This window comes from Lepisosteus platostomus, chromosome 27 (assembly GCF_059453375.1).
Source record: "Lepisosteus platostomus isolate fLepPlt1 chromosome 27, fLepPlt1.hap1, whole genome shotgun sequence".
Taxonomy (NCBI): Eukaryota; Metazoa; Chordata; class Actinopteri; order Semionotiformes; family Lepisosteidae; genus Lepisosteus; species Lepisosteus platostomus.
In genome coordinates this window covers 1,405,412-1,424,169 of record NC_142637.1, presented here as the reverse complement: position 1 = coordinate 1,424,169, position 18,758 = coordinate 1,405,412, and the positions used below count along the sequence as shown (strand labels likewise).

At 41.7% G+C, this 18,758-nt stretch overlaps 1 protein-coding gene across 3 annotated transcripts; it reads right to left on the bottom strand.

The window, feature by feature from the left end:
- Positions 1-142: 142 nt before the first annotated feature.
- reep6 (receptor accessory protein 6) lies at positions 143-18,139 on the bottom strand. Of its 3 annotated transcripts, XM_088621910.1 has the most exons (7): positions 17,806-18,139; positions 12,723-12,816; positions 12,149-12,287; positions 9,807-9,975; positions 6,568-6,641; positions 3,204-3,228; positions 143-1,497 (listed from the first exon to the last, which is right to left on the bottom strand). In XM_088621910.1, exons 1-6 carry the CDS (start codon positions 17,921-17,923, stop codon positions 3,208-3,210), a joined length of 615 nt encoding a protein of 204 aa, XP_088478036.1. In that variant the 5' UTR covers positions 17,924-18,139; the 3' UTR covers positions 143-1,497; positions 3,204-3,207. The 3 variants fall into 3 exon arrangements, with proteins under 3 accessions (XP_088478036.1, XP_088478037.1, XP_088478038.1); XM_088621911.1 differs by lacking the exon at positions 3,204-3,228; XM_088621912.1 differs by lacking the exons at positions 3,204-3,228; positions 6,568-6,641 and having other exon boundaries at positions 17,806-18,137.
- Between the last annotated feature and the right edge of the window lie 619 nt (positions 18,140-18,758).

The window sequence follows — 18,758 nt, the reverse complement described above, 5'->3', positions numbered from 1 at the left end:
TCCCAGTTGAAAAAGCTTCCATATCACCCTTGCATCCCTTGAAACCTTTATAGATTTTACAGGCAGCATTTTATTAGGTATTAACTGCCAATTGTAACAATGCAAATGATGGGTGTACATGCTAGTGACAAGACCAAACAAATTCAGTTGTTCACAGGTTTATTGATAGAAATTTAAAAAAAGACAAAATTCACATGTACAAAGAAGAAATTACCTCCCCTCCCCCCCCCGATAATAAGTACATAAGTGAAGCTCTGATTGAAAATGCCTTTGAGTATGATAAAAAAATCAATCATTTAAAATACTATTGTGATTTATGACTGACAGTTGTTGTGGCTGTTTTGACAATAGTCCTCAACTAGAGAAGCGAAGCTGAAATATGAACAGACACAGCTATCGTGAACTTCAGAAAGAGCTCACGTATCTCACTCAGCTGCCATCACGGTCACGGAGGGAGAAAGAAACCCAGTCCTGGACATAAGATGGGAATGAAAATTCAACGAAACTCAACACAAAAGTATCCTGCTCCATAATTTTCCATTCACTGTATTCAACCTTGATACACATTGAACAAGTGTGGTTCTTCAATCAAACTTAAGTGAAGTGGTTCATTGCAGAAGTTCACTATCAGTTCACAACTATAGTGCAAATTCCACTACTGCCCCAACAGATTACATTTTTTAATCTATAATTCCCGCTCATGTGCACACTGGGCCCATTTGATTGCACTGATGTACGTATTCTGCACAAAAATTAACTGCCATCAGAGTCCCCCTCATGTCCCCCTACCTCCTGCTAATGAGATGATAGTTTTAGTCGATAGCAAGACTGAACCTGAGCCTTTCCAGATTTCAGTCACTTCAATTCTAATTGTTCCTAGCAACCATGAGCTCATCCTCACCACAGCGGTCAGCCCTGATTTTATGTGCGATTTTATCCTCTAATCTGCAGGAGAGCCGATACAGCACCAGTCAGCATTTGTGTTCCTTGCAGAGGACTTGTGTGTGGTTTGGTACGATATTACAAGAAACAAACAAGAACAAAAAGGAATGGCAGGTGTAAGGCTCTGTCCAAAACAATGGAAAATGCATAAAAAAACTCAAGTTAAAAATTGCTTGGGTATTGCAAGCAGGAGGCGTCGGTCTTGACTGGAAGCAAAACTATTTTATTCTAAAAGCCAGCACAAAAGTGAATATCTCCATACATGTACAGTATCAGCCCTGATGAGCTTCATGCAGTGGTACACAGTGCTTTAAAGCACTGTGCCAGTGGAGGGTTTGTCTTCTTTCAGATGGCACTCATACTCGTGGGTCAGCAGGCCTTTCTTGTTCAGATGGCATTTTCCTTCTACCACAGGGGGGGTAACATGGGAGCAGATCAGTCGGTTAAGATGAGCTGGAGTCTCCTGGTTCAAGCAGTGGGAGCGGAAGTGTACCTCTTCACCAAATCACTGGGACTTCTCATGGTTGAGCACATGATCAACGGCTAGCTTGGAGGCTGGAAGAAGACCAGAATAATAGATACTTAAAAGCAGGGCAATCTAATGAGCAGAAACTAGGACTCAACTAACAAGCCTATGAATCAGCTGTTGCCACTAGTGGAGCTGCTCTCTGAGCAGCACATAACTACAGCAGAGAAGGAAAATGTTCTGCTCGCAGAAAAGCACAGATGTAACTACTAATCCCATCTGGGACCAGTGCAGCACTGCTGTGAGGATCTATATTAGCACAACATGTGAAGCAGTGCTGTCTCCTTTATCAGCAGATAGCTTAACTCTTTCAAACTTTATTTGTGAGACACACTGGCTTCCCATCTACCCAGTTCCTCCTTCACTTAACCTCTGTAATGATCCGATGAGCTAGTCAGATATAATGCTACTTAAAATGCTCTATATCACCATTAAAATTAAAAGTTGTTCCACTCTACCCTGTGATCAAATGGATCTTTTATACCAACAATTTTAACTGGACATGTTTAATTTTTTAAGGTAATTTAAATCAACTTTAAATCAGTCAGGTTAGATTGAGATCCTGGGTTGCAATGAAAATCCTGGACAGTTACCTAAATTAAACTCCCCTTTTGTATTTCCTCTTTAGAGTTCATGAGTTTAAGAGAGTTCCACATCTTAACCATGTAAGCAAAAAATGGTACATTACACTGTACACATTATTTATGATATTCTGTATATTACCTATATTATTCATAAATGCATTTATGAAAACAGGGCTAGAAAGAAAATCTACACAACTCTGAATTAGGCATCCTTGACCACTAAGGTGGTTATTCCAGGTAAGCAGTGATGGCTTGCAGCCTAACCTGAAAGCAAAGGACACAAGGCAGGGCTACACCCTGGATGGGACACCAGTCCATCAAAACACATTCAACACAGGACAATTTAGAGACACCGCTTAACCCAGCCAGCATGCCTTTGTAAAGGAGAACCCACAGCACCTGGAGAAGACATGCAAACGTGGAATAACATGCAGACTCCACAAAGAAGCACCCCAGTCAGGTATCAAACCCAGGACCTAAGAGCTGGGAGGCATCAGCACTAACTGTCCTGCCACCCAAGGGGATGAAGCTTTATTTTAATTGTATAAGCAAATTCCAAGATGCGGAGCCCCTCTCCAATAAAGACACTGTACCACATGGTCTATAGTCACAAGGAATGGAGAACTCCTGCCTCACACTGACTGCTGCACTCCTGTTTCTCTGGCACCAGAAATCAGCAGTGCAAACAGAAATCTACAATAAATCTTTTAATTTGAGGCTAAGGCAGTGGTAGGGTCATTTCTTCTTGTTCTAGGAAAGGTCACCGATAAAGCTTTTATTACTGTGGTGAATTCATGTGGCTGCTTGTTCAGACATCTTTCAGAATGAAGGAATCAGAAAATGCTGATAAATGAACTTGGTCTCCATCTAATAACATGTTGAAATAAAATGTCTTTGAGTTTTGCAATTGCACAAAGCACTGCAATGCAGCATTATTATACAAGACAATGATGTCCAAAACCCTTTGTAATGGGATCTGCGACGGAGTTAACTTGGTGCCAACATTATGAGGGCATTATATATATACAGGAAAAAAACACAGTGAAATCGTGGGAGTCCAAAGGTAACCCGATGCCATAAAATTTCCACTTAATTCTTGCTGACCTGAGAGTACAAAAACAAGAGAAGGATGCAAACTTTGTCAAACTTACCTGCTCAGTCTACAGACAGATCAGGCTACATGGGTACAGACATGCAAGGCAGAGAGATGCGACAATGGAAAATATGCTAAAAAAATCAGTCATTTCACTTGAATGGGTTTTAGATACATCAGACATCTCGGCTGATTTCAGAGCCAGTGTTTTCATGTACTTTTCTCATCCTGAATCTGGGCTTCAAGTGAGAAGACACACGAACAACACAACTTACACCTGGCCCGTGACTTCAGTCGTGATATGAATGCCCCTCCTCTCAAAACAGCTTGATAGAACAGCGTGGGAGAACAGTCAGTGTGGCAAACTGGTTTGTGCTGAAAGCCCTCCCAGATGCGAGTTCTTATATTTCTAAACACTGCTTGAAAAGCAAGTTTCAAATTTGAAAAGTACACAAAAAGAAACTGAAACCAATACAGCACTAATAGTCCTTAAATATCTTTGAAGGTGTGTCTGTAAGTCCTTTTAGCTTCCAAATGAGATGTGCTTCAATGTTCAAGCCAGGCTCTTTATCTATACAGCAATCAAACGGTTTTATCCAAATGTCCAGACTCATCAGCTATAAATAAGTCAGTTCTCTGTCTTTTCTGCTTTTATTGTTCATCAATTTACAGCGAAAGTATGAAAAATAGAGAACGCTCACTATAAATTGAAAAAATGGTTTCTCCATAGCTGTGAATGGAAGGGCTTAAAAACTGCACATATCCAACAAACCTGAAATCAAACAGATTCATGGCCATGGAATCTAGAAAGAAAAAGTGCTTGTGTAGCAGTGCAGGTCAATATCCGAGCTCCACACAGTCCCACTGTGATGCTTCAAAGGTGAAAAGATTGACTTACACTAAGTATTTAAGACCAAAGGGACCCTCATTTGTGGGGAAAAAAAGTATTTTATGGTTTGATCTTTTAGCAATAAGGTTGAACAGGGAAGGGCATTGTGAGTGTGTGCAAGGACTCTTTTCAGCTGCAGGGGTCTGCAGATGAGGAAAAGAATGAATACCTGAAGGACCAGAGCTGCCTGAAGGACACGGACCACACTGCTCAGTGGCTTTCTACAGTAACTGACCTGCACTGGGTGGGTCTTAAACAACTGAACACCAACACTGCTCGATATTGTCTGTAGGAACAAGTCCTGCAACTAATCGGATAGTTCAAGAAAAGTACATCAAACTTTGTCCTGCATTGAATTCTGATAAAGTCTGGCAATTAGTTTAGTTTTTTTTTTCTGTAAAAAACCTGCTGTTAAAGATGGGCAACACCTGTAATCTGTGGATGAATCAGGGAAGGAATCTGTTCCTCTAAGAAAACTGGTCCTTGAGAGATCAAGAGTGCAGAGATTTCAGCCCTTGATTCTCTCTGAAGTAATTTAACAAGCCACCTGTTGAATTGATCAATGTGGCATTGCGCCTCAGCTCCTGTCACGTCCAATTAATGTCCCTAACGAGACAGAAACTGGGCCAAACTAATCCCTATTCCTGCTTAGGTTTCCAAACACATGAATTGTTTTAATCTGCTAACATCTCCAGCTAACAGCACAAAGTAATTTGATATTCAAGCCCCAGGAGAACAATTAAAAAAAGTTCAGAGAAAAATCTCACCAGCAGCAGCAGAAAATACCCCCCACAGCAAGCCTGTGCATCTTTGCTTTCATGCAGAACTAGAAGTAAAGGCTTTTCCTTCCAATCAGTAGCATTATTGTAATAGTTTCTACAAAGAGAGAATATTGATGTAATGACCTTGACACAGATGTCTTGTAGAGCTCAGGATATTTTAATTCCCTTATTCTTAATGACGTGAGAGTGGCAGCTCTGCTTCACTTCCTGATCTCTGGGGTTTACCCATATTCCAGATTTTCTTTATCTGATGGCTTGAGTGCATGACAATGCCTATGCTATGCCATTGCACAGACCAAAAGCTGGCAGCAGGTGGCGCTCCCAATTTTACATTATCCACTGCCAGACACCTTCTTGAGCCAGAAGAGAAATTATCAGGATTGAGCCATTTAAACAGTCTTACCCACAGACATTGAGAAACTCTGTGAGCTTTAGCAGTTAAGTTGGGTTGTCATAGGAAGTTTACCTTAGTAGCTTTGCGACAATCCTTCCAAAAATCATTATTTCTAAAGCTGCACGGTACAGATGTCACCTTTTCTAGAAAAATAAGGTATCTTAACTAGAGCTTGCTTTAAAGAATGGACATTAAATGAAATGAATGGGCAAATAATCAGTAACATTTAAAATTGAATATTGATCACACTGAATGAATTGCCTACTTTGTAGGTACGATGCGCCATGCGTTCCAGTGGGAGGAGTATGAGAAACAGCCAAGACAGGGCTCTGTTTCTGGGAAGCAGCTCGGAGGTGAAAAGCACTATGCGAGGCATCGTTTGAAGGTATTTGCTTTGCCACACACCTGTGTGGCCCTGTGCAGTGTCACGTCTGTCAGCCGCGCTCCCACCAGAGAGAGGTGAGAGCGCAGAGCTTCTCAAGAGCGGTGTGTGAAGCAGGCAGGGGCGGGGAGAGGGTGGAGGGCCGACGACAATGAATTTAAACACCTGATGAGCATGAAGATTCATAACAGGTATGCTGAGCTGATCACAAGCATTATTAGTTATTATTAGGGAAATTAACAGAAAAACCTATCCATACCCAGGCAGGAATAATGTTTGGGTTGAACTATGCTGTTAAAATGAACATTCAAAGCATTTTGATGTTATGCAAAATAATTTCTCCCATTTTTTCACCTCCGAATAAAACTCATTCAGAATCTCAAAGACCAAATTTAAAGAAAAAAATTTTGGGCCCTTCTTCCACACTGGAACACTCTCTCACTTGTCAGGAATCTTCACATGCTTAGGACCTCTTAATAAGTGCGGAGCAAATTCTGTTCTTAAGCAAAAATCCATCTGTTCCAGACACCGTTTCCACCTGTGACAGCTCTGTCACATAAGTGCCTGGACTTTCCAACTCTGCAGGAACCCCCAGCAGAAAACACAATCACATGATCTTCTATTAGGAGATTATACACTATTAGGAGGCTTATCTTTTCAGAAAGTCCCCCTCTTCATGTTGGCATTTTCAGGACAACGCAGTTCTTCCATCAGCAGACGATAATGGAGGAACTGGATTTGACTGTTTCAGTTTTGCTTGGTACTCGTCATCCCATGCAGTTCAGCGTCAATAACTGCAGCTACCTTTAGGATTTTGTCAATCTACACCTGTGGGTCTCTGGAGTCGGAATGGCGTGGGAGTTAATCATGCAGTGTGTGCTCTGGCAACAAGGTGCTGGAAAGCTCAAGCCGGCCTCTAGGCAGAAGCTGCAGTCACATGGGGAGGAGGGAGTCAAGGAGCAGTTAGTTACATACAGACGTGCTGGGCAGCTCTTTAGGGCCTGCCTCCGGGGGCAGAAGGGTCTTGCTTTGTACCAGTGTGTGCAGGACTGCAGCCGGAAGAAAAACGGAAGAAGAAAAGAGAGCTGGTAAGTATTTAAGCAAACATGCGGTCACACATTAAGGCCTAGATTAACAAAAACATTGGAGCAGCCTGCTGGGCACAAATTGTAATTGCACTACAGTGCTTAATGGCAGGGCTCGTCTTCGCAAGGCAAGGGGTCTCCGGGAAATAATAAATTACAATTTTGCACTGATCTCATTAGCGGGCAGGTTGAAGGTTTGATTTCAGCCAGTACTAAAGTGCAAAGCAGGCTGCTCTAGAATTTACTCTTCAGATGAAAGCCGTGAGACATTTGAAATTGAAGGGAACTCAGTAAAAACATTCATTACAAGTTGCTGCAATCTGCATTCATCTAAATTTTTTCAGTCACCAGACAATCACCAAAACATGGTCTATTAGCAACCAAAATGAGATAACTTCACTCCGTTTTATCTAGAAGTGTTGGAGATTGGATTCCATGAGATGACACGGCAGTATGGGCTAAGACACAGGCAATAATATTTCAATCTCCCTCATCACAGCGACTCTTTATACTTACAGGACAAGGAAAAAACAGTAGAGAGTACAGAGAAGACAGACAATTAAAATCGTCATTATCATTACTGGGTATTAAAGCAAAATAGGCTTTCTCTCACAAAAGCAATTATCCAGCAATTATTGCAACCTCTGATGTTTTAATTGCATGGTCTAAAAGCATGTTAAAGTAGATTATTCAGGCAGGCACAATACAATAAGCATACAGCTCTAGTCTGCAATGCTCCATCTTGCTGCACTCTCTGGAGATTTCAAGTGCTAGCTTTAGAAGTACCACTTCAGGAACAACTAAGCAATATGCTTTGCTGAAGATTTTAAGGAAGGGATAAAATAAATTATTAACATCAGATAACAAAAGAAAATGGGATATCAGCAATTTTATTTCAGGTCTTTTAGCAGCTTTTTACATGGAAGCTGAACATAGAAAAGACATAGGAGTTTAGCTTCTGCTTAGTTCTGTAATTTTAGCTTTCCATTTCAGGTCCAGATTTTCCATCAGACATCTGACAGTGCAAATGTTTACTCCAAGATTCAGTTCTTGGCACGAATGTAATTTGGTTTTACAAAGCAAAGCCATTTGCAGGCATTAAAATGGTGGAGTCCCCAGTGTGCCTTCAAATGAGGGTTAAATATGCAATTAGTGCATATTGGAGAAAAGTCCCAACAATACTCTGTGACTGGTTATAAAGAGAATCATTTAATTAAAAAAATACCATGTTTCCATTAATATTTGAGAGTTGGCAAATACTTCGGCTCACTGGTGTGTGGCGTATTTTTTAATTGAAGTCAAGAAGGGGGAAACAGAAAGGCTTGTTTTTCACGAGCTGCAGACATTTCAGAGCATAATTAGAGGCCGTGTTTACATTGTGTACACTCACCTCCAAACAAATGAAGAAAAGGACTAGCAGCTTCCAGCTTTTTAAAACAAAGGAAGAATTCTGAACCAAACTGGCTGGAAATAAAGGGTAAATACTGCGAGAGCAAAATACTGAAAGAAGCACCAATACATCTTATTTTCTTGTAAATGTTACTGATCGATGTAGAGAAGCACAGTACCACACAATTGTGCTCATTTAAGGCTTATGTAAACACCAACTGTAAATAATTTGATTTATATAGGACATCAATGAAAATCCAGTTGACATATTGCAAGGTGAGCTGTTCTTTAGGAAAGCAGCTTTAGTCTTAATTTTCAAGGGCAGTGAAAGAGAGCAGTCGGGCCTAGTTCATTAAACTTTAAAACCACTTTACATTTGCGCGTTTGCTTCTTACGAGAGACTAATCCATAATTTAACAGACAGCAGATGAAACTGCTTTCATTTTGAAACCATACTGCTTTTTCAACTTTTCAAGATTGTGGTAAACTGGGCTTGGCAGAAAACGGCTAATTGTTTATGCTAATCCTGAACCACACCTGTAACACGAAACCATAAAGGACTCTGGGGTATAGAGAGAAAACAGCAATCCCACTTAGGTTTTAAATATAAGATCCCAAACTCTCTTCTGCACCATTTTTCCCACACAGGAGAACATATTTACAATTCCGAGGGCATTTTGTGACAAATCAGATTCTAAAAAAATTAAGGAAAGCAACAGGCCCAGTTAAGCCCAGCAAGAGCATCTACCCTAACTTCTCCTTTTCATAGTTCTGTGTACCAACCACATTTGTGCCTGGCTAGTCATTAATACCACAGCCGAAGAGGATAGCTTTATATACAATAGAAAAGACCTTTCTTGTGTTGGACTACAGACAAACATGTCTTCCTCACTCTTCATTCTGGAGGATTTTCGTTCTCATATACTATGAATGTGTTTAAACCAAAGATCCATTTGAGATGGCCGTTTTAAACCTGCAAAGAAATACTGTACCCCAGAGCTCTGCTCAGCATCTAAGCAATAATAAGTGGATGGAATGAAAATGTAAAAAAGGTCACAAGGTCAGAGACGGTTTTATTGCATAGCTCGTGGGAATTTTTAGCAGATGACTGTTTGATAGAAGCTCTTGGGGTCCAGGGAACTGGCTTCAACCACATGGCAACAATGATGGATCCAGTCACCTGCTGTTCTCTGTGTAAAGGGGTCCTTTATATTTTCTATCATAAAAGTAGCCCCTCCCCACCTCCATTTGTGACCCTGGCTTTAAGTCAGTTCCCTCTTTCTACAAAACACAATCGCTGACAGTGACACATCTTGCAGGTGCCCAAGACTGGATCACTGCAAGACGCTGCCAGTGTCGCAGCTCGGCCACTGAATTACCACACAAGTGCTACACAGGAACCCAAGTTACAAAGGATGGATGACTGAATGGCCTCTTATCTCGTTTTGTAATTAGTAGCTCATTGATCCAAGGATCTCATCAAGCTGTTTCTTGAATGAAACCAGGGTACCGGCTGCAACAGGATTGTGGAGGAGCTTGTTCCACACTCCTACCAGCCTCAGTGTACAAAAACGCTCCCTGTCCCGACGGGAGGATCTCATCCAGCCATTGACCTCACCAATACGGTTGGCTGGCTTGGGCCACGCCCCCGCACGTCATTGGGGAGAGAAGCGCGCTCTCGGTTCGAGATGCAGGATGTTGCTCAGAGAGCCAGCAGACACGCGGGGCCCCCGGCTGTACCTTCGCGGGTGACGTTCTCCGCCGCGTTGATGGCCTTCCCACTCAGGTCGTTGACCACACTGTCCACGGAGGCCTGGTGCTTGAGGAAGAATGGGCGGACGAGACGCGTGTACAAGATCTGCGACCCGTTCCAGCTCACTGGGGCCATGCACCACAGCAGGAAGATGCACTGAGAGGAGAGAGAGGAGAAGAGGGGGTTACAGCCGCAGAGAGAGACTGGGAAGCAGGATCAAGGGGAAAAGGCAGAAATTGGAAGGGTATGAGCCAAGGAGTGAACACTGGGAAATGGGATAATGAAAAAGCAGCAGGAACCGGTACAAGGAGAAGAAAATACACTTGCAGAGCACATGATTAAGACCACGGAACAAAGAAGTGTAGAGCAGACAATCTTACAGAGACAGCGTATAATCAAAAAAATAAGGTGCTTCTTTCCTTGAGCCAAAAGGTAAACAACAGGACTGAGCCACTACCTGACCCATAAAACATTATCTAATAATTCATCCTTAAAATGTTTCATGCCAACAGGAATCATTGAAACAAAATCAGTCTCACACTGAACATGCTAATTGCAGATTGGATACATCATTGCACATCGCCTGGAGAACCATACATGAATAAAGAGGCATATTTTGCATTGTATGTGTGGCAGATGCCACAATCGGTGTCAACAATGATCAGTGACTGCTCATATTTATGGGGTTTATTTGTATCAGTGCAGCTCGAAAAAGAAATGTTCCTTTAGCAGGAGCCAATTCCAACAAAAATGTTCAATGACAATCTGAGTCTCAAAACAAAAACAAGGCCTTTTCGAGAACCTAACCATTCTCATCTAGCAATCCACCCACTACATTAGGCTCATTTCCACTTAAAGTCACACCCACCCAACATTTAACAGGAGAATGCCAAAATAACACTGAGAAAGAGATTTATTGGGAAAGTAGCGATTAAACCATTGTTACTTTGAGTTCTGAAAGCTTGGTATTTCTATAGGTGGAATGTTTTTTTTTTTTAAACCAGAGCAGCCCAGACAACAGCTGTCATTAACGGTTGTGTGCACACGGAGGTCTTGGGTTTGCTCCTGTTCAGCACCTGTCACCAGCTCCGTTTCTGAGAAACGGTGCAACACCGAGTGGAATTTCCTTAGAACAGTTCTCATGTAAAACACAGCGCCTCCACAAGCAGTCTGTATAATTGCCTATTATTTTATTCACAGCTATTTATCAAGGATATCCCAGAGGGATGTTTCACAGATTTATTTTATTTAGTTTTACTTTAGTTTTGCCAACTCTCATGTCTACCCACATCTTCCCAGCTCAATAGTTGTACAGAACAGTAAGGCCATAAACAGGCCAGCCTAACAAGATGGCTTCTAAACACAGTACAGTACATACTGACTTGGTAATATGGAGGAGCTTACATACTACACAAATCAGTAGCCAAAGACTCCATTGAACTGTCTGTAAGGAAGCACAGCACGCAGTCTGGTCAGGTTCATTTTCATAATCCCCCTGCTATACTGCTGCTGGTACCAGTCCCTGATCTATTCTGCCTTAATTTATGGCCATGTGGCAGAACCAGATGAAAGAAGAATTATTTTTCTCTGTAAATGCCCCTATAAGGCTCTGCTTCACACCCAAAGAAGGCTATACAGCTGAAACGTCTTCTCTTTTCAGCATGGAATTTATTTGTTCCTTTGCAGCCTATGCATGCTGATACAGCTCCCCACTTGAACTATACTTAATGCAGTACTACTCTACTATAATAAAGTTTAGTAACAGTAATATTTTGTCTATAGTAATAGACAAGAAAGTTAATTAAATGTACTCACTGTCGCACCAACTTCGTCTCTTGCCCCCTGTGGTTAATCTCATTCTCTTTCTTCTTCTAATTTCTTTTATTATCCTCTCAGTGGGAAATACGAGAACTAAGAATTTAGGGACCCACAGAGGTTTTTATTTTGCAACATAACACTCAAGTACAGACATTACTCTCATGATAGAGTGCTGACACAGCTTTTATGTCCACACACAAAGCACATCTAGCGCTTTCTTCATGGAAACCGCATAACTAAAGCATCACCCACGATGCCCTGCTACCGTACATAAGCATGTTACCTCACGTACCCCTGCTGTGCCTCTACTACAGTAACCCATGCAGGTCAGGTACAGCAGGCGTGAGAGATGTAGGAGCGCACATGCGCATCTTCTGCACAGACCAGGAACAAGCCATTCTGGTCCTCGAATGCAGAAAAAGCAAGATTTACCGTACCACCCAAATGAAAGTAACTTTCTGCATAACGATTTGGGGTTGGAAAAAAATCAGACCCTCTCTCCTCTCCTTACCTTTAATGCGTAGTAAAAGGGAAACCAGTAGAGAAAGATGTCAGAGAAGAACTCCGCCACGCTGAAGATGCCGTACACCACCCAGTACGTCAGCCACTTCGTGTCGTCCTCCTTGTTAGCGCTCTCGATGGCCTTGATCCTGCGAGAGGAGAGGGGGGCACCGAGGTCAAAGCTGGCAGGAGGAGCAGCTGCTTCACTGGGGTCCGTCCTCTGTGTCCACTGGATACCTGTACTCTGTGTCTCCCTCCATGACTAACATGCTCTATAGAAATGAAACTGGTGGCTGAGTGTGTTTTTTCTTGTGAATGCTTTCTTAAAGCTTTTTTATTGTCTACAGTGTCGAGGGAATAAATAGCCCAGACATCGCTGATTCCAGCTGTAGTGCACAACTGGCGGAGCGACTCCAGAGGTGGGAGGCCTAGTGTGGACGAGGACATCAGGAGCTTGCCAGGTAACAGTGCCCCCTGGGGGCTTGTATTTCTGCATGTCAAATCATGCTCTAAAGTGAAGGCTTGATATTCAAACTAGACAGACAATCCTGATAGACTCATGAAACGGGAAAAATTGTACTTACGAGAAATAAGCCGGATACACAAATCCTATTAAATTGCAGAGCAAGGAGGCTCCATAGCCAAAAATCAAATACAGGCCAGTGAAGGAGACTGTACCTGTAAACAAAGCAGAAAACTTGAATGAGTACTGAAATTATTCAAAAATACATATTCGAATGACCGCTGCAGTCATCACCGATTAAAAACTTCCTGTGCTCTTCCATGTCCAAAAACATAGTGGTAGGTTAATTGGCTTCTGGGAAAAGTGACCCTTGTGTGAGTGCATGGGTGCTCGTATCTGTGCGTCCCTTCCAGGGTGTACCCTGCCTGGCACCCATTGCTTGCCAGGATAGGCTTCTGCTCCTCCAAAGAAGCGACTAGAAAAGTTTGTTTGAATGAAGCCAGGGTACCACTTCAATAACATGACTGAGTAGTTTATTCCATGTTGTGGAAGGCTAAGCAACATTGTTACTCTGCCTTTGCCTTAGTAAAGAACTGATACCCACACCTGTAGCAGCTCAATTCTTATTCCTTTGTTCAGGTTCCGTCTGGCAATTTTTCTGCCATTAATGTATTCTTTGTTGCCCATGGTACATCCTGCAGCTCACAAAAGCTGAAATAGATCCAACTGCTGAGAAGCGAGTGAAACTGCTGAGCTTTCTCTCCAAGATATCATGCACTCATTGTGCACATTTTTCTAGGGAACACTTTCATAAACCTTTTTATTGTCTACAGAGCCAAGTAAATAAAAGCGATTCCTACAGGATATAAACAAGGATAACGAGCAGATAAGCAAATAAGACAGGCATAAACCAGGCACTCTCAAACATCCAGGCGCTCTCACAGGGCGGTGTGTACCGTAAGGTAATTTGTGCCTGACCTCACCCGGCTCAAGACATAAAGGCTTGTGCTGCACATCGACAGTATTTAATACAAACTCAGAAGTGACGCAACTGAGTCTGTCTCATGAACGTTCAGCAGGTACTGACAGCTTTTGTGTCCCATGTGGACATTTAAAAAAATATATATTCTGCAAAATTATTTTTTTTCTTCACAACCTCCTGAAAGATTTCAACACCAAAATACACCTTTGTTTTCCAAATCAAACTAACTGGCTTTTCCTGTCTTATGTACAATTTTTTTGTATTTCCTCAAGCTTGCCCTCATTGCCCTCTGAACTCTACTGGTCCTCATGCAAATAGAGTCTCCCACAAGCTTGTGTTAAATTGTGCCTGTTGCTGGGTGGGTTTTTCTGTTAAATGACCATCACATTTCCTAGATCTGGAGCTGACCCCTAGAATAATTATTTTGGATTTTTTACATCTGATATTTTCGAGGTGCAGCAACGTCATTTTAGTAAGTGCACTGAAGAGTTATTCAACAACAGCTACAATTTTATTTGCATAAGCAAATCATATCCGCAGGCTGTTTTTCATTCTTTAAAGTGGGCAGTGTCAGCACTATCTGTTTTGTTAATCTTTCAACTCCTTATTCCGTTTCTTTTATAGTCCTGAAGTTTAACATCACCAACCTGTCTTCCACTGTGTGCATGTTCAACTCCAGAGAAAAACAAGATAATTAGTGCCTTAAAATTAAGAAGATAGATCTCTGGATACCACCACATATTACATTTCCTGGTTTGGCCCCCAAACACAGCAACTTGATTTGGACCTCTTGTGACATCCAAATAGACAAATCAATTTAAAAATCTATTGCAAAGCAGGAGAACTAGTTATGCGATACCTGATTCATCTTAAGAAAGACCACAGTATGTGTGTTCATCACATAGGTGCTCAACTCCAGGCCTGGAGGAACAGAAAACAATATTGAAAGGACTCTGGTCCATTACAGGGGATGTCTTCACAGTAACGCAACACAATTAACAATCAGGACAACTGATCAGTTAAAAGAAACTGATCCAGAACTGTAGAACAGAAACGTGTATGCTACAATGATAAAGGTCCCCATTCAAACATCTCAATCAAATCCAGCCAGACTTTTACAGAAGTCGGTAGGAACACGTGGGAGCCCAGCACCAGTTATCCTGCAGGCAGCTGTGGTATACTATGCAGCACTAGGGTGCTGGTGCTGCCTGGAGCCCATTATTTTTCATTAGAAAGCATGCTCTGCAAGATGAGTGCATGTCTGTTCAGTGAAGGAACAAATAACTGGCTTTCAAACAATATGACACTATATACCACCATGTGAGTCACCAAATGTTTAAGCAACTGGTCTGTAACATTTCCTGTCACTATCTCATTCTGAAGAACTTTATAATGTAAATAAAATGTGCATAATGCTCCATGAAAGTCTTAATAAAAGAAGAAAATTCAAATATATCTTATCTTTTTGTGTTCTTTCAATCAGGTTACTAAAAGAAAACGATTCAACAGTAAATATCTTCACGTAAGTATGTTAAGGTCAGATGGCTTCTTCTTGATCAGCAATGACTTCAGCTAAACCTTTCCTGTAACTGTTCATCAGTCTCTTGCACTGACTTCCTGAATGTTGTCCCATTCGTCCTTGTAGAACTGTTTCAAGTTGGCGACATTTGAGAGTTTCCTTGCATGTTCAGCTTGCTTCAGTTGATGAAGGGATGGTCTAACATTCTCACCCAGGCGTTGCTCATACAATTCATGATTCCATCAATGAAGGCAAGCGGCCTCAAACCATGATATTCCCACCACCATGCTTGATGACTGGAAGGATATTTCCCACAATTAATATTGGGCGTTCACAAACATTTTATCTGCACTGTACAGCTTCGCAGTCTATAAAACACAGTCCTAAAATAGTGTTAATAGATAATATGGCCATAATCTACTGCAAAGTGTCCCTTGCATAGCAAACCAGTTTTAGTCAGGCTAGGAATTGGTGAGGCACAATGTTTCTTTTTGCTGGAGAGTCCTGTGGCAGATGGCACAGAGTAGCTTTTCACCCTGCAGCACAAACGTCACTAAGCTATTTATAATATTTGTAATACTGTGTCCCAGATCAACACCAATATCCATCCGACCCACAGTGAGGAATACGTAGCACAACTAAAGAGTGGAAATCAAAAAATGTATTGAGCTTCAGCTTTTGAATTGCATTAAATACTGAAGATTGTGTTCATCTCTTTGGGGAAAATAAAAACATTGGAACTCAACTATCCATTCATTTTCTAACTGCTTTATCTAACACAGGGCCACGGGGGAGCTGGAGTCTATCCCAGCAGGCAACGGACACAAGGCAGGGCACGCCCTATGGGACAGCAGTCCATCACAGGCACAAACACTCACACACATGGGCTAAAACACTAAGAAGCCAGGTAACCTATCAGCATGTCTTTGGACTGTGGGAGAAAATCAGAGCACCTGGAGAAAGCTCACACAAACCCAGGGAGAACATGCAAACTCCACACAGACAGCACCCCAGGTCTGGAATCGAACCTGGGGCCCCAGTGCTGCTGACCACTGTGCCACTTTGCCAATCTAATCTAAACTATCCTGATTAGAAAGAAGTTTTTGTGGCAGGTTCCGAGTCCAAGGGACCAAACTACGAAATCTCAAGAAGAGGGATTATCCATGCTTAGCCAGTAACCACAACAGCAAACTGTAAAGCGAACCTGTAGGAGGCTCATCTCAGTAATCAGAAGCATCAGGCGGACAGAACTGACAGAAAACACTGATTATAAACAACCATGAACTGAGATGAACACATCTTTACTCTGAACCCTCCCATGACAGAGTAACCTTTAAGTATTCTGTCTTGTGTTCATTTGATACACAACTATTTTAATTTAAAAATAGCCCTGGGACCAGCTGTCAGGATGGAGAAGTGAACTTATATACAGTTCAGGTTGCCAGTCATGGAGCAACTATAGATGGCTCTAACCATCACTAGGAGACAACGGGTATTTTAAGATGGGAGACACTCTGTCAAAGGGACTCTTTAGAAATAGTTTTTTCTGTTATAATTTTAAAAATCCATCTCCCTCTATCAGGGCAGAAAACACAAAAATAAGAAAGTCCTCCAATATATGGTTTAATTTCAAATTTATGCACATGAACTAGCTGATTCTACTGAGATGTCTGAGATTGTTTTTTTATGTGTTACCACACCACTTTTTGGATTATGGAAGACTAAAGCAACTATCGGTGCAGTGAGGCGATGCTACATCGGAATACAAAAAAAAGTCGCTTGAGGGTGACGTAAAATATGTGGAATATTTGCACGGCTTGTCGGATTGCCTGCGAAAGGCGCAGGTGTGTCGCTCTGTCCAGCTCAGCGCAGGCACAGGACACCGAACAGGCGGCAGAAACTGATAGCTCACATTCAAGATTATGTTACAAATAACCCGCAGCCCGAGGAAGGGAAGTTATTACATAATTTAACATGCATTTGACGATATCTTACTGCTCTGTTATTGGCATTCAACAAAACAGTTCGTATACAACATTATTGTATAATAATGTTGTTATTATAATAATAGCCTGCCGTTGAGAAGGTACAAAATCATTAAGACGGAGATATGTTTTCCAACACCTTAGGTTGTTACATATTTCCACTCAATCATTTTAACTGAAAGTTAATTATACTTATAGTATTATGCTCTATCGAAAACTTATCAATCAAAAGGTAAACGGACATTATTAACATTAATAAAATTTCAAACATCGTGAGAGGCATAACGATCAACTCTCTCAAAGAGACCAAAGGAGTACATACAGTACTACAATTCGTAATGAACAAGGATTACATTTCGGCAGTTGCAATGAGATTTAATTCAACAGTTGGGCACTTAATTCCAGTTAAGAGCTGCACAGAGATTAACCTGAGCCTACCGCCATTTACACTCACAGCTGCAGAAGAACCACCGTTTACTGAAACTACTCCAGCAGATGGTCGGGCTACAGCAGCGTTGTCGGACCGAACTGAAGTTTTAGGTTGTTTTTTAATACACAAAAGGTCTTTCCGTGATATACAACACTAAAGTGCCATTATCAATTTTCACCACAGTGACAATTTAAGAAAAATACCAAAATGAAAATTAAACTCACTAAAATATTCAGCCACGTTTCGTGCAAGGTGAAAGGTAGTGCGGGCATATGGAAGGTGACTCACCTGTCGCCAGGTAACGTTTCTTAATTCCGGTTTTCTCCTCGATCTTCCCCAGGCAGTCGGTTACAAAGTTCTTCTCGTTCAGAAACTTCTCAAAACGGTCTTTCAGTTTGGCAAACATGGTCGAACGCAACAGTTTTTTTTTTGTCTCTAAATCGACATCTGCAAACAAGGACCGCCAGAGAGGACAGAAACGGAGAATGCGAAAGGCTAGGAAGTGTTTCGGTTCCGATTATTTCGGGAATGTGAAATCTTCAATTTCGCTGACGGGACTAGCACTCTGCCCCGGTCTTTCAATCCGCTTTGTGACCGAGCCGCCACTCAGTGCGTCACGGCCGGAGGAGGGGGGTTAGATTGTCAGCTGACACGCACCCGCAGCAGGTGCACAGGTGAGAGAGCAGGTGTAGGACAAGGGAAACGTTCATCAGCCAGACGTCATTAGAGAACGCAATACAGCTTTCGAGTTATAGTTTACTTGAAACAGACTTTGATGTGTCGGAACTGATATACTCCTAGTCTAGGATGAAAACGTAAAGTTATTTATAAACGTCAAACATTTTAGACGAACCTTCAGTTCTTAAAACCCATCTGTATTTCCCAACACGTAATTCAGTTCTGATATACCGTACATGACTTTTATGTCGATACGCATTCATATACTGTAGGTCTCTGGTATAATTTCTGGTGGACTGAAATTTCATTTTTATTTGTTTTGTTTTTTATTTGTACTTAATTAGAATCAGTTTAGCTGTACTATGTGCAATTGTAAAATTGAAAATGTTTTATCTTCACTGAACAGAAAACAGTCGTAAAAAATGACTGGGAATAAAGTCTCCAGTCTTGCACTGGTACTTGAGTACACTGCGTTCAGCGCCTCCTCTGTGTTACTCTTCCTATCCAGCAAGTGACGCTATGTGCCTAAAAATACACTGCGGCCCATTGACTAACACCATAAT